Source organism: Nanorana parkeri, unplaced genomic scaffold (assembly GCF_000935625.1).
Source record: "Nanorana parkeri isolate BGI_ZX_2015 unplaced genomic scaffold, ASM93562v1 scaffold291, whole genome shotgun sequence".
Taxonomy (NCBI): domain Eukaryota; kingdom Metazoa; phylum Chordata; class Amphibia; order Anura; family Dicroglossidae; genus Nanorana; species Nanorana parkeri.
In genome coordinates, this window is record NW_017306559.1 from 545,088 (window position 1) to 568,280 (window position 23,193).

The 23,193-nt window shown below is 46.2% G+C and overlaps 2 protein-coding genes across 2 annotated transcripts in view; both read right to left on the minus strand.

Annotated features, from left to right (window-relative positions):
• The window catches only part of FAM133B (family with sequence similarity 133 member B), a 15,138-nt gene extending 12,191 nt beyond the window's left edge, over positions 1-2,947 (minus strand). The window contains exon 1 of the mRNA XM_018557598.1: positions 2,830-2,947. Coding sequence (XP_018413100.1) covers positions 2,830-2,853 — 24 coding nt within the window. The 5' untranslated portion in view covers positions 2,854-2,947. The remainder of the gene's footprint in view (positions 1-2,829) is intronic.
• Positions 2,948-10,758: 7,811 nt separating this feature from the next.
• CDK6 (cyclin dependent kinase 6) overlaps positions 10,759-23,193 on the minus strand; it is a 101,513-nt gene continuing 89,078 nt past the window's right edge. The window contains exons 5-7 of the mRNA XM_018557584.1: positions 15,911-15,961; positions 12,853-12,988; positions 10,759-11,251 (exon numbers count right to left, since the gene is read on the minus strand). Coding sequence (XP_018413086.1) covers positions 11,090-11,251; positions 12,853-12,988; positions 15,911-15,961 — 349 coding nt within the window. The 3' untranslated portion in view covers positions 10,759-11,089. The remainder of the gene's footprint in view (positions 11,252-12,852; positions 12,989-15,910; positions 15,962-23,193) is intronic.

Consider the following 23,193-nt stretch of genomic DNA (forward strand, 5'->3'; position numbering starts at 1 on the left):
GTTTAGGGTACGTTCACACCAGATGCAGTGCGTTCCGGTCCAATTCTGGCCGGAATGCACTGCATCGCGGCCGACTCACTTTTTTGTGGGGCAGGAGGGGGCGTGGCGGGCCATTTAAGTGAAGGGCATCAAAATGCTGCAAGCATTATTTTGATGGAACCGCACCAGACTGCAGGCACAATGTGCGGTCCCGTGCGGGCTGTCGCATTGCGGCCAGAGGGCGTGGCTACAGTGCCATTCACCTCAATGGCCCGCCACAACCCCTCCTGCCCCACAAAAAAGTCAGCTGGCCTCAATGCGACGCAGTGCGTTCTGGCCAGAATCGGACCGGAACGCACTGCATCTGGTGGGAACGTACCCTGAAAGTGGCAGTCAGTTAATATCCGTGTTTGATATCCCCAAACTGGAAGTGAATGATGCTTTAGTGGTTCAGCGGAGCGTGTGAAGAAGGCCACGGGGGATCCGGAAGGAATTTTGTCCCTGTTGGGAGTACATGTGACACCACGTTAGCCTCTGGATTATCTGTGGGTTTGGGGTTCCGAGAATGCAGGTTTTAGAATGTATGCCTTTCTATTGGTTTGACTCTTTATCTACCAGTTATAAGCGGGACAGACTCACATGGTAGTGGAAGCGGTAAACCATGCTGCACAAAGCAGGGACACCCAGGAACAGTCCAAGCAGGTTCGTCCTGCACTTGTATTCTGCCAGACAGCAAATAAACACAGCTCAGTGCCGGAGGGCTTCATACAGCCAGTACGTGGCATACAACAAACAAAACATCGGCTTGTCCGATCCACTTACTACACTCGGGTCAATTCCTGATTATCAGGGTGCCGTGTTAGTGTTCTGTCAGCACTCAGATTTTCACAGAGCAGCAGAGAGATAAATCCGTATAGACTTGGGTACAGCAGAGACTAATAAGGAGAAGTCTGCGGCATTGGGGAGTCCGGGACTAAACGTGTGTGGAGGAGGTCTGCGGACTAATCCAACACTCATTCTATAAATCCGGCTGCCGGAACCTCAGTTAGTCCCCAGCCAAAATGATGAGCCCTTTGCTCTAGATCCAGGGAATCCAGAGTCACAGACCGCACCCCAAAATAACGCTGGGTGCACCACCACAATATCGCATACCTCCGAGAGCCCCCCACCTTCATCCCACTGACATTGTGGCATTTGAGCCCCTCCTAATGTTTGTGTAATTTGGCCACAAAGGCGCTCCTCCTCGGTCGGCTCCGTCAGAAGGCGCTCATCCTCGGTCGGCGCCACCAGAAGGCGCTCATCCTCGGTCGGCGCCACCAGAAGGCGCTCATCCTCGGTCGGCGCCGCCAGAAGGCGCTCATCCTCGGTCGGCTCCGCCAGAAGGCGCTCCTCCTCGGTTGGCTCCGTCAGAAGGCGCTCCTCCTCCTCGGTCGGCTCCGCCAGAAGGCGCTCCTCCTCGGTCGGCTACTCTAGAACGCGAGCAGGATGATGTCATCTCCCGGGTCAGCGCTCTGCATACCAGGACGGCTCGAATTAGAAAGACGACGACGACTCTTATTAATGTTCCCGGCTGCAGATATGACATCCGGCCTACAAATGAAATGTAAATATACAATGTAGGTGTGGTAGGTGTGTGCCTGAGGGGTGACTAATGGCGGGGACACGGCGTATCTCAGCCAGCACCATGTGAAGGAACACCCCGACCCCGGTGATGGTACAGATCATCCCTGTACCTGTATGTGAGGGTGCCTAGGCTCTCCTGTGCCTGTATGTGAGGGTGCCTAGGCTCTCCTGTACCTGTATGTGAGGGTGCCTAGGCTCTCCTGTGCCTGTATGTGAGGGCGCCTAGGCTCTCCTGTACCTGTATGTGAGGGTGCCTAGGCTCTCCTGTGCCTGTATGTGAGGGTGCCTAGGCTCTCCTGTACCTGTATGCGAGGGCGCCTAGGCTCTCCTGTACCTGTATGTGAGGGTGCCTAGGCTCTCCGGTACCTGTATGTGTAGATCTCAGGAGATTTGGTGAGGCTGATCACGGTTCCCCCTGCTGGAGAGGAAGCTGTACCTGAGGACCTGCAGTGCTGCATCTCCCTGCCTCTTCCATGGGGGGGCAGTTCTGACAGGAGGAAGCAAAGCCCTGCCTCTACCAAGATGGCCGCCTCCATCCAGAGACGCAGTGCAGAAGACATGACCAGTCGGATGTTTGTACAGCTGGGACATGGGACTGGAGGCTGTTTGGCGACAGGGACTGATGTTGTCCTGAACACGGGCGGCACTCTGGTCACCAGCACTTCCCGGGTGTCCCTGCCGCTGAGGACTCGCTGCGTTATCACCAGCACAGCGCGGGAGGCCGATCCGTGATCGTCTCATCATCCTGGTATGTGGGGCTCAGGAGGAGCGGACATTCTGATTGGATGTTCATGTTCCCCGAGACGTCCACACTGACCAATCAGAGGGGGAGAAACTGACATGGAACAGAGGAGACCATCCGTCCAATCCCAGAGCCACATCCACTGACAGCCATTGTCCCTGTGTGTCCAGGACCGGCACGCATCCTATACAGGAGACAGTCCCTGTGTGTCCAGGACCGGCACACATCCTAGAGAGGAGACAGTCCCTGTGTGTCCGGGACTGGCACACATCATGACATATCAGTGCAGTGTATACAGCACAGGCCGCCCCTCCCCCAATGATCGTTTCCATGGTAACGGACTATGGAGGTGATATGACAATGTATACACTACAGATGACACTCCACGCTCTATCACGGAACTCCATAGTGATGTCACACTCCAGGCACATTGGTAGGACAGCAGCTCAGTACATCGACCACCCCCCTCTGTGACCCGCACTCACCACCCGATTGTCGCGCTTCCCCATGATGCTCTGCGCTCTCTCGGTTAGACTCCCGGGAAGAAGCCTCCGGCGGCTCACACAGCGCACCGACCATAGAGAGGCAGGCCGTGAGAGAGCGGCGCCAGAGCTGAGCGCTCCCCCTGCTGGAGGAAACCCGCTGATAGGCTCGGATGTTCCTGGGCAACGTGACACACGGCAGCCAATCAGAATTCATCTTGTGCTGGGCTGCCTTCACCTTCAGATGAATAAATTATAATTGTATTCCCTGAGTCACAAAAACTGAGAGAATGCAAATAATAAAGGCACAGTCCACATTGTGCAAAAATGGTATAAATGCATCCATATAAATACATGTGCATTTATATTTTCGCATTGAAACCTGCAAAGCTTTGCAACACTGATAAGTGAGCTGCAGATGTAGTGCGCAGGCCCTGCATTGTTTATATCCCTTACCCACATCCATATCAGACATCCCAACCTGCAAAACCTTATTTCAGGGAGGTGTCCTTCTCATTCCAAGGAAGTGTCCTTCTCATGTCAGGGAGGTGCCCTGTTTTTTTTTCTATTCTGACAGCGGCCGCCATCAGAAGAAAAAAAAAAACCAACAACAAGATAGCAGGGGAATGAATAGCTAGGCTGCTATTGGCCATTTCAAATTGCAATAGCAAATAGCAGGCTGGCTATTGTACACACCCCCTGCTGCTGTCAATCAGCAGAGGAGGCTCTGGAGAACTCCTGACCACCAATGTTGGGGTTTATTATTGCGTCCACTGACCACCAATGTTGGGGTTTATTATTGCGTCCACTGACCACCAATGTTAGGGGGTGGGGGGGGGCGCAGTTTGACATCTTCGCCCTGGGCACCAGATGACCTTGTCACGGAACTGGGAGGAGCAGTGGGCAGGAGGATAATGAGGCGCCCTCACCGTGTTTGCACGCCCCTGCTGCCATCAGGATTTCCCGGAAAACTGAAGACCAGCCATACCACCGGAGGGGTGTCCGGTGCACGGTATCGGTGCATCTCTAATACAAACATACATGCAGTTAGTATGTATGTTTATATTTGAGATGCACCGATACCGTTATATTTTTGGTATTTTTGTTTTTTTTACTCGCCGATACTGGAAGTCCCATTAAGGAAGCCGGGCAGCATGTAATGACTCACTGTCCGGCTTCCTGATTAGCTGGGAAGCCAGCTCCATGCTCCCTAATCACCAGGTGATGAGGAAGCATGGAGTCGGCTTTCTGGCCAATCAGGACGCCAGAGGGCAAGTAATAACTCACAACCTGGCTTCCTGATTGGCCAGCTTCCCAAACAATCAGGAAGCCGGAGGGTGAGTCATTACATGCCGTCCAGCTTCCTGATAGGCCAGGAAGCCAGCTCCATACTCCCTGGTGACGAAGGAGCATGGATCCGGCTTGTGGCCAATCAGGAAGCCGGGCGGCGTGTAATGACTCGCTGGTCAGCTCGGGATAAGTATTGGGAGCATTTGGGCGAGTACGAGTACTCCCCCAAATACTCGGTATCAGCACCAATACTAGTATCGGTGCATCCCTAGTTTTTATGCATGTATGTACGTGTATGTAGTCAGTGTCACTGAACTGGTTGGTGGCTCCCACCTATCCACCATTCCACTGACAGTGCCTGTAGGTGGCAGCCAGGTGCACTATCAGTGGCAGCAGAATGGTGGACTATGGGGGTGCCACAACTTTTTTATAAAAGGAACTGGGCAAGGAAGCGCTACTGCCCTATTAAATATATGTAGTCACAAGAATACCTGTATGCTGATTGGGTGTAATCTCTTGCTCATAGATAATGACATAAACGAGAAGTTAAAATAACTCAATGTTAGATGGTACGTTTGCGGCTGGTGAGACTGGCGTTGCCCTGCCGAGAGGGTCGTCTGCCAGAAGACCGTGAAAATCGATAGAAACTGACCTTCGTCTAGGGTTGGTTATACATTGAATGTGTCTTAGGGGGAATCCGCTGGCCAAGCTGAGCCTGAACGAATCCGTGGAAGAGCGGCGGGGGAAACCGCTGCTTTGCTGTCTATCAAGCCACGGCTCGCTGTGTCTAGCTGTCAGTGAGTAAAATGTAAAATGACAGTGTCACGTCAGTGAGGAAGCTGTCCAATGGCTACCTGGGGACACTGATCTGTCATTAAACAATAACTGGGCGGAGCCATCTTTAACGTCACGTCCGGCTCCGCCCAGTTGTTATTCATTGGCCGGGACCTGCTAACAGACTCTAGCAGGTGCCAGCCAATAGAAAACAGTTGGGCGGAGCTGGATGTCACTGTTAACTTCGCCCATTTTCTTTTCCTTTTTAGGCCTTGTTCACACCAAGCGCAGAGCAGGTGCAGAGCAGATCAGTTGCAGACCGGATCAAAACTGTGTCCAATGTATTCCTATGGTATTTTATGCTCCAGTTCACATTGCAGCGTGCAGTTCCAGAGCAGGTGAAAAAACTCCGGCAGGCCCTATTTTACCTCCTCTGGATCTGCAAACGCATCAAAAACGCATGCAAATGCCTGGAACGCACTGAAAGCCCATTTTAAACTGTTAAAAAAAAATGTGATGTATTTTATAATGTCTGGATAAGCTATGTTTGGTAAAACCTTTTTTAATATTGTTAATGTGCTCTTCCAATCTCTTTTTTAATTCCCTTTTAGTCCTCCCCACATATTGTAAGCCACATGGGCATTCCAGGAGGTATGTAACATGCCGACTGTTACATGAAATAAAATTAAAATAAAATTATTTTCAAAATAAAGAATTTTATTTCATGTAACAGTCGGCATGTTACATACCTCCTGGAATGCCCATGTGGCTTACAATATGTGGGGAGGACTAAAAGGGAATTAAAAAAGAGATTGGAAGAGCACATTAACAATATTAAAAAAGGTTTATAATTTTTTATAGTTCACTTTGATATACTTAGTTTTATGGTTTTTATAGTGTGATATCCTGTTACATTTATTCACTTATCTTATTGAGGAATGTAGCTTTCCTTTTGATTGTTTGCACATCAGCACTTTTTCAGTCCTTTATGGACACCTGTTTTTTGGTACTTTATATTCATATTGGTAGGTTTTTTTGAAGACTTATACACAGTGTGGTCACTCATGTTTTGATCCATATATATTCACATATTTTTATATTTATCTCAAACCTTTAGCGCTGTGACAACACTTTACACTTTCACTTTACACTTTTCATAGCAGCTTTAGGATCACTATTTGACTTTTAGTTTACTTTCCAAAAGCGCAGATTTTTTGTTGCAATCAGTTCTCATGTAAATGCCAAGTATCGGCACTGGTATCTGAACATCCCTAAATGGCACCACAAGCGCGTTTGGCATTTTTGCCGCGTTCCATGGATGTGGAGGTTTTTCCACATTCACATACCGTGATGGCGTGAACGGGGCCTTCGGCTTCTATTTAGAAAACAGTGAATGTGCCATTTACCAAACATTCACTACTGGTGCATGTGTTTTAAATCATAGTAATTGATACGCCTGCAGTGAGTGACAGTGTCAGGCCCTGTTCACACCTTTACGTTTTGTCACGCGTTCAACGCTCTATGAACGCTCTACAAAATGTACAAACTTGAAAATCCCATTGTTTTCTATGGGTATGGTTCACACCTTTCCGTATTTCAGCCCGTCTGAACTCGCTACAAAACGGCCTACGCCCAAAGAAGTACATGTACTTCTTTGGTGCGTTTTGGTCTCGCGTTTCCATTGGGATACAGCCAAGTAGCCCTCGGAAACGTGCGACAAACGCGCATATTCAATACGCCTAGGTGTGAACCCAGCCTCAGTGAGCGGTGAATGTCACATTCACTGCTTTATAAATATGGCTTTAGATAAACAGTGCATCTGGTAAATGAAACACCCTCAGCTCCTGAAGCAGCCACCAAATGCAACTCAGCTGAAAGGGAGCAATGCGGAAAGCAGAATGCTTCTAAACCAGGGGTGGGCAACTCCGGCCCTCAAGCTGTTGTGGAACTACAAGTCCCATGAGGCATTGCAAGACTGACAGTTAGGCCTCATTCACACACAACGCAAGAGCAAAATTGTAAATGCGCATAGTCGCGTAAATTGTATGCAATCCCAGAATGCATCATTTTTCATAGAAACTTTAATGTACTGTACGCGCGCACATACGCGTATATGTGCACACGCGCGTAAAGTACGCAGAAATTCCGAGCCCGGACGCATCTCAATTCCATTTTATTTTTGCGCATCTTTACACAGCGCAAAAATACGGCTCCATACGCAGCTATGTGCATTAAATTGCATATGGGGAAAAACCCTGCGTGCATCTATGCTCCGTATTATATGGCAGTGTGAATGAGGCCTTACAGGCATGACTCCCTGTGGCAGAGGCATGTTGGGATTTGTAGTTAAAGCAAAGCTGGGGGGCCGGAGTTGCCTACCCCTGTTCTGGACAGTTACATAGAACTGGAAATGTTATTGGAAACCCTTAGGAAACCATAAAGAGCCGAGAATGATGAAATGTAACCTTGAGCCGGTCTTTACAAGGAATTGCTATACAGCCTCCTGTGCATCTCCCTCTCCTAGGGCGGCTCTAGACAGCGGCGGCTCTCTGCAAAAACATCAAGTCTGATACTTTCCTCTGCCCAATGTTTTTTCTTTTTTTTATTTTCAACACAAAGTCAAACAATAAAGTAATAAACATATTTGGAACTTTCTAGATCTATCCCCTACCCAGTACCCCTCATGTATGTACGCCAGTTCATTTCTGTACAAGGAAAAAGCAAACTCATCATAACCCCAACCACTATGGAGTGGCGACTAAAAACATTTAAGGCCTCCTGCGTCATTGAGGAATTGCCCCTGTTGGTCATAGGACCAATCAGCTTCTTCCATATATCTAGGTAAACGAACGTCAACAAAGCTGATTACTATAAGCAGCACACACAGACGTAGCCAGTAAGACCACAATCAGCGTGCAAAGTGCACACACCCATATCAACCAATCAGAAATGATCTTAAAGTGAGCCCGGTTTGGCTTAATGAAGATGGCAAGCATATATATTGAAAACCATGACAGCGTTCAGCCGGGATATCCCTGTACTGCAAAACCACATTTTAATACAAGTCAGAAACTTGAATTCTTAGTTGCAAGCATGTGATCACCATGGCGGAGACGAAGAAACTGGAGACTTCACGTCCCTCCTACGCCAGCAATATCTCCATGGCCGACAACGCTAAGGTTTGCTGAAAGCAGCGTGATGACATCAGAGATCCCAATGACACAGAGATGACAACAACGGTTATGTGAATTGAGCAGCGCAGTGTTAAAAGTTGACGGCTCCGGACAGGAAACACATAGCCGTGGCACACTCTGGCAGGATCACCAGGTACGTTATCCTGATTGGTTAGAAATGACAGCAGGTATATTAGCAGAGTTTGGCTCATGAAATGGGATGTACATGTCAAAACATTCTCAATTCTGGGCGAAGTTCCACTTTCATATACGTTTCGAAAGTAATAGTGGTGACGTACAGGGACCTTCTGGGTGCGTGGAGGTGCAGGTGTTGGATCATTGTCCTAGGACGTGCACTGGGTCCTCCACCAGAAGTTGAGATCCAGTGTACATCCCAGGCTGATGATCCAACACATGTACCTGCAAGAACCTGCTAGGAAACACATAGCCGTGGCACACACTGGCAGGACCACCAGGTAAAGTCTCCTTATTCATTATGATAGCAGGTATATGAGCAGAGTTTAGCTCTTGACGTGGGTGATGTACGTCTCAAAACATTCTTTATTTTGGGTGAAGTTCCACTTTAATATGTTTTGAAATGAATACTGGTGACATGCAGGGACCTTAAGGGAGCCAGCAAGTATATGTGTTGGACCATTGTCCTGGGATGTACATTGGGTCCCCTACCAGAAGTTAAGATCCAGTGTACATCCTGGGCTGATGATCCAGCGCACGTACCTGCAAGAACCTGCTAGGAAACACACAGGGGGCTATTCACAAAGCTGCTGAAGGCAGCCGAGTGAATAACCCAGCCGAAGTAAAGTGAGCCGAACGACGTTCGGCTATTCACTCGGGCTTAGTACGTGCTCTGCATGTTTGGCTGAGTTGAAGTGCAGAAGGAACATCTGGATCGGCTGAGCCGAAGCTCCGGCACCTCACTTGTTGCCGTTCGCCCCTATTCTCATAGGGGCTGAACGACAGTGAGTGAATAGCCAAATGCCGCCGAGCGGCATTCAGCACGGCTGTTCTGTTTGGTACCTCTGTGGTACCGAGCAGAATAGAAAATAAGTGGGAAAAAAGGAAAGAAAAAAATATTTAGAAAAATATGTAAAAAATAAAAAAAAAGAAATAAAGATATTTTAAAGAAAAGAAAAAAACAATTGGGCGGAGCTAGCGCTGACAGCTAGCTCCCCCAACTGTTTTCTATTGGCTGGTACCTGTTAGAGTCTTCTAGCAGGTCACGGCCAATTAACAAATGGGCAGAGTCAGCCGTGACGTCATGTTGTTATTGTTTAATGACAGATCAGCGTTCCCAGGTCATTTGGGGACGCTGATCTGTCATTACAACTGGGTGGAGCCAGTCGTGCGATCACAGCTGGCACAGCCCAGCTGTCATTTGCAGGGCAAACGGCCGGCCTTCAGCAGGCCGTTCGCCCCGCTTCGGCTGTCACTTCTGCTCAGTCGAGCCGAAGCATATGCCTTCGGCTCGGCTGGGCTGCTGTACGGGTTATAGTGAATAGCCCGTACAGCAGCCCTTCGGTTCGAAGTTACGGCTGCACACACTGGCAGGAACCAGCACTGAACTGAAGGTCCCGTCACTACCCAAAACTTTTTGTTTTTGCTAGTAGCACTTGGTCACATTAAACTAGATTTGTTCCGTAATGTTGAAGATGTTTCGTAGCTTCTCTGAGACACTTCTTCAGTGCTAAAGAGTGTTAGAACCAGCCCAGTGTACATCCTGGGCTGATGATCCTGCACACGTACCTGCTAGGAAACACATAGCTGCGGAACACTCTGGCAGGAACCAGCACTGAACTGAAGGTCCCTGCACTACCCAAAACTTTTTATTTAGCTCGTAGTAGTTGGTCACATTAAACTTGATTTGTTCCGTAATGTTGAAGATGTTTTGTAGCTTCTCCAAGACACTTCTTCAGTGCTAATGAGTGCTAAGAAAATACCTGACCATAACTGGCCTGGGGAAACTATGAAAAACCTTCAACGTTATAGAACAAGTCTAGCCGGACTCAAAGTAAATCTGAGGATGCAAAAAATAAAATTTCAGAAGTAAGCCTGAACAATTTTATTAATTAAAGACTGAATATGAAGATTCTTACATCAGCACAGCTGTGACTGGTACTTTTTATACTGCCCAGAGACATGAAAAGACAAGAGGACACAAAGGCCAACTGTATGAAGGTGTCCTCAGGCCAGGTCTTAGAAGCGAGTGCTTGGATCTCCTAACAGTTCATATTTATGCCATGGAACGCGGAGAAGGAAGTTGCATACATCAACTCGGTCCAATCACTATTTACCCTCTTAGCCATGACTGGATGGAATGGGCATCAATCATTTCATGTCTATGGCCACCTTTATATCGGTTTTACTACTTTGTGTCAAAATCTGATTGGTTGTTATGGCGTTTTGATCTTTGATCTAAGCCTGCTCAATTTTTTTCTTTTAAGGCCCCAAACTTCATTTCGAGATATTATGGATTGAAATATTTTAATACATCGACCACATTTTCTTGTGTATGTGAAAGAACCATTTTGCTGGCTAAGGTAACATTCATGAGAACAAAGCTGTAAATTCATAATGGGGTATTGACGCCACCAAGGCCCCAAGATGGATGCCGTACATTACGGAAAGACAGTACAATTACTTATTGTAAGTACATTATAACCAAAAATATAAAAAAAAAAAAGGAGTCATTTCATCAGCAGCTGTAGGGAGGGTCCATCCTGTGTTGGAGGCCGGATCAGTCTGTATCCTACCGGTGTTTTTAAAGTTAAATTTTAAAAAAAAAGGCAGCAAAATTGATCAGCAGCTTTGCTTTAAACTTGTGGCAACCCAGACTGAAAAAAAAAATAGTAAAAAAGAACAAAAAAATAAAAACTGCACACAGCTTGCATTGATTGGTTTGTTTGCAGATACGCAAGGGAGACTGCAGGTCAGGTGCCCAGGATAAGCTGTGTGACGCTCGGAACCTCATGGCAACTTGGCCAAGTATACTTTCAACCTTCCTCGGCTCAGGCGCTCCCCATTTCAGACGTACTGTCCCCCCCAGACTTCTGCCCATTGGACCTGTGACGTTCTGAACTGTCTTTGTGGGTCAGTAAATCGTCAAAGAAAGAATGGGACAGGGCGCTGAATGCCGTCACCCGATTTGCAGGGCTGAATATCAGACATTTCTGCAAAAAAACAAAACACAGAGGTAAGTGCATCTATGGGAAGATGATGTCTATCATGGCCTTTCATACCCAATACAGCTCTTCTCAAGTCTACAACAACCTGCGAGTGTGGCCTAGCTGCCAAGGATATGTGTCACATGGGGTAAGGGGGCATAACGCCCAACTGGCCACTAAGGGCTCAGTAAAGGGAATGTATGGTGGTGTTGCACATTTTATTTCCTCTGCTTAGGAGTAATACATATTTTTTATTCAGGTAAATAAATGAAATATCGGGTATGATATTTTATATTCTCGTATCCAGCCAACAGGTGGAGTTCTAAGCAGGGCCGGATGTCCCACAAGGCCAGGCCTAGGGGTAGCACGGAGTAGAGGGGCAGCAGGGGTGTGGAATTCCTATCTCCCGATGCCCGGGACATGCAGTTCGTTGTTTTCGGGTAGTTGTTTTCTACATTTAGCCCTGCTTTGGGCAAGCCAAGCTAAATGTACATTGGGGAAACGGCTCGCTTGTTTCGTAAATGTCACTTGTATGCAGCCTGCAGGTCTGCCATTCTCCATTGGGGGGGGTTTGCATTGAGGAACCTGGCTGTGGGGCAGCAGAGAGAGTAAATCCGGCCCTGGTTCTGTGCTTCTTTTGCACGTTTTCCCATCCCTCCTTACCTGCTTTCAATAAAAGTGCTGAAATTGAGTCCAAAGAGTGGCCCCTCCTTCTCTGATCCCTACACAGAGTGAGAGTGAGTTTGAAAGACAATTGCTTCTGCTACTCAGACTCTCTCTCTTTAGGAAATAGCTTGTTAAACAATTATTTTATACATTGCCTGGCCAAAGAAAAACTCACCACCTGGATTTAGTGTTCTAGATCTGTGGTTACTTCAGTTGGTCAGATCTAGGTTCAGCAATGTTATGTTCCCAAAAAATGTGGTCAGCTGCCAACCTGAATTTACTGAATGACCAGGTTTGGATTGTTTCTTCCCTGGTGGCACATTGGGCATATTCCAAGATGACAATGCCAGGGTTCAGCGGGCTCAGGTTGTGAAAGAGTGGTTCAGGGAGCATGAGACATCATTGTCACACATGGATTGGCCACCACAGACTCCAGACCTCAACCCCATTGACAATCTTTGGGATGTTCTGGAGAAGACTTTACGCAGCGCTCCGACTCTCCCATCATCACTACAGGATCTTGGTGAAAAATTAATACAACTCTGGATGGAAATAAATGTTGTGACATTGCATACGCTTATCAAAACAATGCCATGGTTAATGTGTGCCATAATTAAAGCTAAAGGCGGTCCAACGAAATATTACAGTGTGTGACTTTTTTTTTCCCCCAGCCAGGCAGTGTATATAGAGTAAAAAATCTAAAATAAAATTGGCCCTAAACCATTACTGGTCTTTAAAGTGATCCCGTACATTTATGTTTGGAGTATTCTACTGGAATGGAACTAATAAATGCAAATTTCCAGTCTTTGCCTTTTGACTTAAAGCCCTCTTGGTTTGCCAGGTCATGTGATGAGTGCCTCGGCATTGGTGACACAGTCTGAGCCAACGGGAAGGTAAAAGCCTTCATATTGACAAATTATGATGAAGGTTTGTAAACTCACAAGAAGTAAATCTTTGCCTATTTCATCGATGTCTGGAACGGCGTCTTCTATGAGCTGCGGGTGCCGGAAATGGAAAGCGCTCTGCGGGATGGCTACCTCACTAGGCCACTCCTCTTCATCCGGGAGACCAATGACACTGGGAGAAGAAGAAAACACACTTGGCTTGTGAACCCATTATGGCTTACTCATGTAAACTGCTGAAAATGGTTTCATCTATTTAACCCTTTCACTGCCTAAACCATTTTTCATTTGATTTTTTTCCCCTCATTTTTGGAACATGTGTATGTTTATTTTAGTCCTGAAGATTAATTAAACCCCCCAAACATATATTTTCTGAAAAATAAAATGGTGGCAGCTGCAGTTTTTTATGTCACACGATAATTGCGCTACTTTTTACAGTAAATAATAAATAAATACACTTAAACCATTTTATTGCACATAAACACAATATAACTCCCAATTTTTGGGTAAAAGGTAAAATCAGGGAAGGGTTAGAATCTCTGTCTGGTTAATATCGTGTGTCTTTTCCTGTGCCAATGACAACCACCTCCCTCGTTTCTTGTAGCACTGTCCCAGGGACAGGAAGTGAGGTGACAGCTTCCCAACAGGAAGTACTTATCCTTGTTGCACTCCTTACCGAAAGTCCCCTGTGATGGGGGGGTGCTCGCAGTGACTGCGGATGGCGCCGCAAATATCAAAAAATTGTAGAAATGTCACCAGCACACCAATCCTTTTAGTATAGCACAAGGTTCAATAATTGACAAGGTCAATGCGAAAGCCTGATGAAGGGACCCTGTGTGGCCACGAAAGCGCTTGTTCATGTGACAAGGAACTTCAATAAATGAAGCTTTTGCTATTCTAAAAGGATTGGTGTGCTGGTGACATATCAACAATCTTCCCAACAGGACCACAGACAGCAACTAAAACTTGGCATTATAAACATTTATGATCCTTTGGTTATATCTAACGTACATTATCACTGCCGTGTACACTCTATACCCAAAGACTAACTAAAAAACAAAATTGTCAGGTTTTTATTGCTGTCTGGGCTCCACTGGAGAGATCTAACTCCACAATTTGTCCTAGTGACCATCAGTGTTAGAGGAAGTGAGAGAGAATCCAAAATCTTCCAATGGAGACAACTGTCAAAGATTGTATTTCCCCTCCTTCAGGGAAATTTGCATACTTCCTGTTGTGTCTCTTGGAACAGGAAGCAGGAGGCAGAAACAGCAATACTAACCTAACAGGGTTCTTAAACTTTGCCGCTCAACTCAAAGCTAAACAAAAAAAGATTTTGGCTGAGGTTACACTTTATTTCCCGAAGAGTAATTTTTGATGGGACAACTGTACTTGCTACACCGCACACAAATAGAATATTTGCAATTGAATTTTGCCTTTTTATTTCTGTATGTATTTTTATAATCTAGATGTTATTTAAAATAAAAATCTTTCTACCAAACTTCACGCCAAGGTGTCATATCTCTCACAAACCCCGGTATTTTTCTGCTTTGTGTTGTAATACACTGCACACATACTATAAAATTGCCCTAGCATGTGACCTCCAACCAAAGAGAAGGGACTGGGCAACACAGAAGGTTTCACAACATTAGATGACCACCAATAATATTGTAAGTCAATAATATGTCATAAGTCAACCAATTCAAGTGCTTAGTAAGCACACAAACTTGGTTCATATTGAATAATTGTGAAATATATGGTCAAACCCTTCCAAATGATTGTGCTTGCCCAGTAATGGGTCCTGGTGATGCTACAGTATACAAAGACATTCTAGACAATTATGCTCCCAATTTTGGGTCAACAGTTTGAGGAAGGATCTCGTTCCAGCCTGACTGTGCTCCTATTCACAAAGCCAGGTCCATCAAGACAAGGGTTCATGAGATTGGTGTGGAGGAACCTGAGCATCCTACACAGAGCCCCACCTTAAAGCTGGCCATACACCGATCGATTATCGTTCAATTTCTTTCGTGTCGTCATCCAACCCTCGTTCGATTTCCGTACCACTGCCCCCATCATGCACAGACCAATGTCAATTTCAATAATGGTTCATTCGCAATACTAACTGACCGAATTTCGACGATTGACAGAACAGATTTTTGTTTACGCATGTGCAGTGTTCTTTGTTGTAACTTTTTTCCTACGAAAACGTCACTAATCCATCAATTTTAGTTCCAGGTTTTCCAGCCTCACCCTTCCAGAAAATTCGGCCAGGTGTACAATCAACTGATCGATTATCGTTGGAAAGACCATTCCTGGAGGATTTTAGAACGATAATCAATAGGTGTATGGGCACCTTTACTCTACTGAACACCTTTGAGAGGAAACAGGACACTGGTTTCGAGCCAGGTCTTCTCATCCACCATCAGTACCTGACCTCACAAATGCTCTTTTGGCTTCAAATTCCCACAAACACACCCAAATGGGTGGAGGCTGTTATAGCCGCAAAGGTAGGGGAAGGGGCAATGCCATATTAATGCCCATTGTCTCCGAATTGAATGTCCAACAAGCCCACATAGATGTGATGGTCAGATGTCCATAAACCTTTGACCACATACCGTAGTATATGTCTTCCAGGGGAATTGGTCAGCTCTGTAGCTCACGGTCAGCCAACCAGACCTTTGTGACCAGGCTGACACCAGAACATACCATTGCCATCAATGTTTTGCAGGATTCCCATTCATTATTATAATAAATATATATAAACTAGTGATCATCTTAAAAGTTTGTGAATGGATCGTTTTTGAATGGAAAAGTTTGTGAATGTATTGTTTTTGAATAGAAAAGTTTGTGAATGGATTGTTTTGGAATGGACCTTACATCAAACTTGTGAAATGATTGTCATCGTACGGATGATGTGTCTCATCTTTCTTTGTAAGGAGTTCCAAGGAGTGTACACAAGGGGGAGATAGAGCCCCACGTACAGTCTGATGCCACACGTGGCTTTATTCCACACAATGCAAATAAAACTTGTCCGCAGAGTATGAACAAACATTTATCAGATTTGCATGTTTTTGGTAAACAGATAATCGTGTTGACTTACTCAAATATTTTTTCTAGCTGATCCACATCTGAGCTTCCACAAAACAGGGGCCTTGAAGAGAAATATAACAAAGCGTCATATTTAGTCAACTACATACTGATATTTTGGCAACAATGTGCAGTACATTTTTATTGTATTTGATATAAGACATCTGTTAAGTTGACCTCTGCGCACAAAAACGTTTATCCAGATGTATTCTTCAATAGCTACAAAGGATATAAATCCACCTTTGGTGCACCAAATGCCTTTGCAAACCCAACGGTTATTTTAAAGAATTGGTGACATTATCACTGTTCTATACATAACCTGTGCAGAGGACAGAGCTGTAGGAGGGGCCCAACAGGCTCTAAACACTACAGGCTTCCTGCAGCAAACTACAGGAGGGAGGTGGAGACAAGACCAGCCACCCTGCACAAGGAGATAAAGCAGCAGTGACCGGTCTTCATTACAGGAAGCTCCTGCACAGAGACAGAGTTTCACATTGGATTACAGACAGGACACAATGAGTCAAGTAAGAATAAATATGCCTCTTCCAGTATCGAGTATGAGTACTGATATTTTGCTTTCGGTACTCGCCGATACCAATACCGGTGCTTCCACTGGCATGGAGTCGGCTACCCGGGCAATCAGGAAGCTGAGCGGCAGGTAATAACATGCTGCCTGACTTCCTGATTGCCCGGGAAGCCATCTCAATGTTGTTTGGCAGGCTCTATTGTGATTGGCCGGGAAACTGGCTTCCCAGCCAATCAACATCGAGTAATGACCTGCCTCCCAGCTTCCTGATTGACCAGGAAGTCAGCTCCATGCTGATTTGCTGGGAAGACGGCTTCCTGGCCAATCAGGAAGCCGGGTCATTATTTGCCACCCGGCTTGGTGATTGCCCAGGAAGCCGGCTCCATGTTCCCCTACGGCACTGTCGGAGGAAATCTCCCTCTGACCGGAAGTTCCGATATGGTATCTGCACCAATACCAATACTATTATCGGTGCATCCCTAATTTAAATAATGTTTGGTTATTCCAGATGAGCTTTAAACATTAATTCCCAGAGATCCGAAGAAACAGTACAGCAGTATAAGTAGCCTTCTATGTAAATTGCAGATTGAGCTACTGAGACTTGTAAACAACAGACTCTTTACAACTGGCTGCTAAGCAGTCTCTGGAGGATACATGACAATGGACTAAAGCTGCACTTGCCCCAGGGAATTCCTACATGGCTTGAACGTGCCCTGATCTCTACAGTCAATTGCATCCTTTGCAAAACTAACAAGCCATTTATGGTAACCTTTATGGTTGTAGATCTGACAATTCTGTTGGTGTAGAACTTGGGCTGCAGCCCAACAAGGCCACGGTAACCTCTTTTGCCCAACTTGAACTTAACAATTAACACAATATGCACCAAGTGGATGTTCTGGATCCTTCACTGTGAAGCTACAAAGCCAGTCTGCGGAAAAATTTCCCACATGCCTCCTCAGTGGAGGAGTCATCAATTCTGCTCAGCATGCTGCGGCGTTATATTATTACAGTGGGGCACTAAAGCATTGGGATGCCACAGATGGAGAAGGCCAACAGCAGGAGAAGACATGTTAGGTGAAAGGGAGGTACTCTAACCTTAGTAGCTACACCCCTGGACAGTTTAACTCTAGCTCCACGGCAGCTGTGACACCAGGACATTTCTGAGCTGTTCTGCACTGTTAACCTGACCCAAAAATGCATTAAAAGGATAGTTCTCTTATTTTATTATACTATCACAGATGTTGTTCTTGCAGAAGGCATTGGCACAGATTTTCTGTGGAATTCATGTGAATATTTCACGCATGCCTAAAGAGATGCAAAATGTTGGTTCTCAACCAAAAACCCAACATGTCGTCACCCTTCTTTCTTTGATCATCTTCCGTGGAAGTCGTCCAGAAGAATATTCTCACGGCCTCAGGTAGACGGCCATGACATGGCCAACCTCCCGTTTATCTCCGCAGTGTGATTCTTTCCAGAAATTGGAAGCGCACTGTATGATGATATAACAGCTTCTTGAAGAGCGTCCAAATTTTCAGTGGACACCCGCTGTACAGCTCTCAGCCAGATATGTGCTGATTGAGACCATCTGGCGAAGAGAAAGGAATGGACGCTGGAAATGATGTTGCTGTTTATAGGACGAGAACTGTCATTTATCCGTTTTAGTTGGTTGGGTTTACGGTGCCTACAGACATGAGATGATTGTTAGAGGAAAGCTGAATCTCATGTGACACTTACGCTGGTCACCCACAATCCTCAGTTTTCAGTTTCTTACATGGTCCCCCTTCCATGTTAATCCAGCACCTAAAACATTTCTTACCTTGCTCCCAACCCTACCTCTGAAGTCACCTTCAACTCCAGATCAATCTCCTATTCTGCACGTCCTTGACTGTTGATCTTTTCCTACTTCCTGGTCTACTTCTCCCCCTGTTCATCATTTTTGCTGACCTCACCACTGCACCTGGTCCCTTTGTTAACTGCTCCCTGTGACGACACGGTGATCAGTTTATAAGTTAAATGTGTATTGGTGTAACCAATTGGAATCCAGGGAGAGAAGGGGATCGTCCTCCCGCCCCAACAGCAAGCCAGAACCGAAGATGTGGATGTGATGGGATTATATTCTGATTTCATCACTTGCTGTATATAAGTTTGTGCAGTTGCTCAATAAATCAGAGTTTGTTTACCCTACACTCGAGCCTTGGCTAGTGACTGGGGAAACTGGGAGCTAAGGATCTTCAGGTTCCAATATCTCCTCAGCAAGGAAGAAGACAGCGGCGGATATACTCATCCTGAGTACGGGGGTCCGTCACACTCCCCACTCTCTCTTCCTGTGGTCTCATCACCAACTCCTGGTCCATCTACCTTCCCACCCATAACTACTGCTGAGCTCATATTAGTTCCTAGTCCCACTCTGTGGTGCATCTTAATTCAGCTCCTAGTCCATTTCACACTCTTCTTCTTACTCCACTCTGCCTCTGCTGCTGATTTCCACTTAGCTTCCAGGTTATTTCTCATCCTGCTCCCTGCTCTCTCTACCTGCAATGTTATCATGAACTCCTAGTCCATCTACCTTTCCACCAATAACTACTGCTGGTCTCACTTTGGCTCCTAGTTCCACTCCGCTGCAGATCTCAACTCACCTCCTAGTCCATTTCACACTCTTCTTCTTACTCCACTCTGCCTCCACTGCTGATTTCACCTTAGCTTCCAATTTCTCATCCTGCTCCCCACTATCTCTTCCTGTGATGTCATCACCAACTTCTGACCCATCTACCTTCCCACTCATAACTACTGCTGAGTTCACTTTAGTTCCTAGTCTCATTCCTTTCACCACTCCTCCATCACTGCTGATTTCACCTTAGATACCAATCCAGTTCCCTTCAATGTTCGCTCCCCTCATGGTTTCAATGTTCCAGCCCCCCCCCCCCCCTTCCTGGTGATCTCCCCTCATTTTTGACCCAGTACCAGTATACAGGTTGCGAGATCTGATTTCCTTTATTGCATGCTTGCACCAGGTCAGTGATTTGCAAAGATCTGAATCCAGAGATGGCCAGGCAATTCGTATTTTTGGTGATCAATGGCAACCTTCATAGTAAAGGTTTCTTTTTCATCTGAGTTCTATGTAATCACCTAAAGCCAGATTCCAGAGAGCTCCTTACCTGTGGTGTGGATGTGTCTGCTTCTTAAATCTGCACAATTTCCTCTATCTCTGTATCACACACCAAGCTTTGAAATGAACTGGTGGCTGCAAAAGGGTTGCCACCTGTCCCAGATTCACCGGGATAGTCCGGGTTTTGAGTCCTGTATGGGTTTTAGCTAGTCTGAAACCCTGAAACAGCACATACAGGACTCAAAACCCGGACTGTCCAGGTGAATCCGGGACAGGTGGCAACCCTAGGCTGCAATGAACGTCCCCGTAGATCAGACTTTCTGTAGGTGAGGGACAGAAGGTGGCCTGCAGTTGGTGTATTTGGAAACCCCCAGGGGTACCCTGATATCTACAAATAAGTGAGTTAGCAATGCCTGAAGAAACACTGCGCAAAACGGGTAGCATGTGCTCCTTGTGTGCACTTTAAAGCTTAGTTTCTCTGACGGCAGCGCAGCTTTAACACGCATTGCAAAGTATGAAAACCATAAAAACGTTGTGAAGCTGTAAAAGTGTGAAATGTTTCTGCGGTGTGTCCAATCTAGACAAATCCCTTCACTTAATCAGTGTGAGCCTCGGCTGCATGCTCCCCCTCCCGGCCTTCAGTCTGGATTCCTAACTCCTGGCCATGCTTTTACACTTGCTCTGCACTCCAGCACGGTGAATCCCATTAAGTGGCACCTGTGTCGTGGGAAAACATTCTAGCTATGTCCGCAGCCCGAGCCACAGCTTTCTAATCAGCCTCCGATGAGGCCGTGTCCTTGCCATATGACTTCCCCCCTCACATAACCGAGCCGGGCTTGTTCTGCACAACGCCATGATAATGGACAGATCACTGCTGGATTAAAGAGAAACGAAATTTTTTCACAGATATATGAGCGCAATCAGCTGGATGCAAAGAGGTTTCCAATGAGTGGAAATTACTCTAAAGCCTTGTTGCTATGTGTGACTTGTAGATATATGGTATGGCTTATATGCAATGTAAACATATCTGTCCTCTGACATTGTCTTACTGCTCCTCTTTGGATGTGCACCTATTGTCACATTGCCTACTTGTGTATCACTATCTGGTGAGTCGTTGACCCTGAACAATTATAAAAGACAGGCATTTAGACTTTTCAGAACTTACAGGTTGCATGAATATTGTGGATAAGCAATTTATTGGATGACAGTCTCGGAGCTTGCTCTTTTAACCCTTTGCCACTCATAATCTGTAGATTAATGATGCCTTGTTCATGTACTGTACATCTTCTCTTTACAGACAGACAGATAGTAGCTGGTACTCTGTTTAATCCTGGAATTGTCTCAAACAATGACAGTATAAAAAAAAAAATATAATATATATATAGTATTGTGTATTGTATTGTATATTGTATTGTGTATTGTCAATACACAATACAATATACAATGCACAATACAATACAAAATAATACAATACAATGCAGCATACCACGTGCACTTTGTTACATTACATACCGCTCTATATCACTGTCACCACCGCTCCCACTTCAGCCAGCTCCCGATCCCGATTCCCGATACGAGTCCTCCGATGTGTCTGGTCTGGGGTGGGTCACCATGAGAGGGTTCCAATTTCCAAATCTGTGCACTGGGCAGCTCCCGAGTCCCTCAACAGGTTGCCATCACTGTCGCCTCCAGAATGACGCTGCGGCCGCACTGCCTGCTGGTGTGTCCGGTCCGTCCGTTGCTCCGTCTCCTGCAGCCCTTGCTCCTTCACATGCGGCTGCGCGGTGAGGGGAACCAGGGGCGGGGCCACTTACGTCACTCACTGACGTAGGACTTAGCCAAGAGGACGGCTCAGTGGCGCTCTTCAGGCTTCCCCATAACGCTGCCCCGACAAGTAAGTTGAGACAGAGAGACACTGCACTGGTCAGCGCCGCTGCGGCCGGCGGCGACTCGTCCCTCAGATGCCGCCCGCAGCGGCAGCCCAAACTGAGCTCGATTGGACGGCTGGAGCCGGACTTATGCCGGCGCCCGGCCACTGTCACTTTTCCGCCCTGTTCCCTGGCGCCGTAAGGCAAGTGCCCATGTTGCCTTGCGCTAGCGCCGGCCCTGGATGTTGCTACATTTAGCCTTTGTATCTAGGCATCAATGACTTCCTGGCATCAATGGGATAAAAACCTATTTCTGTCCTCACAGGCTCACTTTAAGCAGGGATGTCAGTTGCATTCCCTGAGTTATAAATGACCACTGGATGGAGTGTCTACAAACACACATTTGAAATACAATATTCAAAATATGGAAAGGCAAGCAACATATAATGTAAAAGTTATGCCCAACAGCAACACATGCCTATATATAAAATGTAACTCCTTTGGGATAAGGGGAAGGGTCTGATCCCTTGCCAAGTTTCTATCCCTATTGGGATGATTTTCCCATCATTTTCTATTCAAGAAGGGGTACAACTCCACAAGGGGATAGAAAAAAATATGTATGTTTGTATCTCCATATATACTATGTTAGACAAATGAAGTCAAGTTATAGGTTGTATAGGGAAAAGTTTCCGCTTATACCCGTGCCCTTAGACGGAGGCCTCTGCAGCCTGATTCCCATAAAAGGCAATAGATTTTCCATCACAAACGGGATTAATTCCCTCTAATGGTTTATCTAAGTCCTAGTTTACAGTCCCAGAAATACACCCTCCTGTCTTCTCTTGCATTCCAGATTCCGGAAGAAATTCCTAGAATCCAAAGCTAAAGATGCTTCCTAACCCTAGCAACCTAATTCTCTCCCAGCCCTGGGCCCTCCAGAGCTGCCAAGTTGTGTGCAGATGTCAGCACAGGACATGTATCTGTAATGTAAAAAAGCAAGATACTACAGGGAGAGCCAGGGCTGGATAACTGTTTCTGTGACCACATTGCACAGCTGCCTGGCAAAGATGGGAACGTGGAAGATAACCACAACTGTACCGCCTGGCCGCCCACTATAACAGTAAAACCCGACCGCAGATTAATGTTATTACAGAATTTACAACGGCTATCAATCAAATGGTTGCTGATGCTTATGAAATCATCTATGAGCAGATGAGAGATCAGAAATTAACTGTAGACTTAACCCCTTCCACTAGCTGTATGCATACATGTGTCAGCATGCCCACCGGTGGGCTTTTATGCCATGCTGCCACATACATGTGCACAGCCGCCGTTATTCAATTGCACGCCGACCAGGTAATGTGACTGTGCTGTAACTGTCAACTTCAACTTTTGGTCATTGGGATCAGGGGGGGCCACAGTGATAACATGATCAGGAGGCCCTGGAAACACCATCGGCATTAAGATTCCCTTAAAGGGCTGGCACCTGCTAGTAAAGAAAGGGATACAGAGCACGTGTGGGTTTGGTGAACCCAATAAGTACTAAGAGAGAGGCCGAGAAGTCATGGACTACTCTTTTTTTCTTACAAAGCCCAACTGTAGGCTTTTTTTTTTTAAAGGTTCCCAAGGAGGTTAAAGAATGCTGTTCTGGCTGCAATACTCAACTCTCATTCAGTGCTGTCCTCTGCATTCATTCCTTTTTACTGCCATATGGCATCAGTCTTCCGGGTTCAATTCACATGCAGGACATCAGGAATCCTGACGGGGCATCACCATGGATCCCTACATTCGTAGTGCAA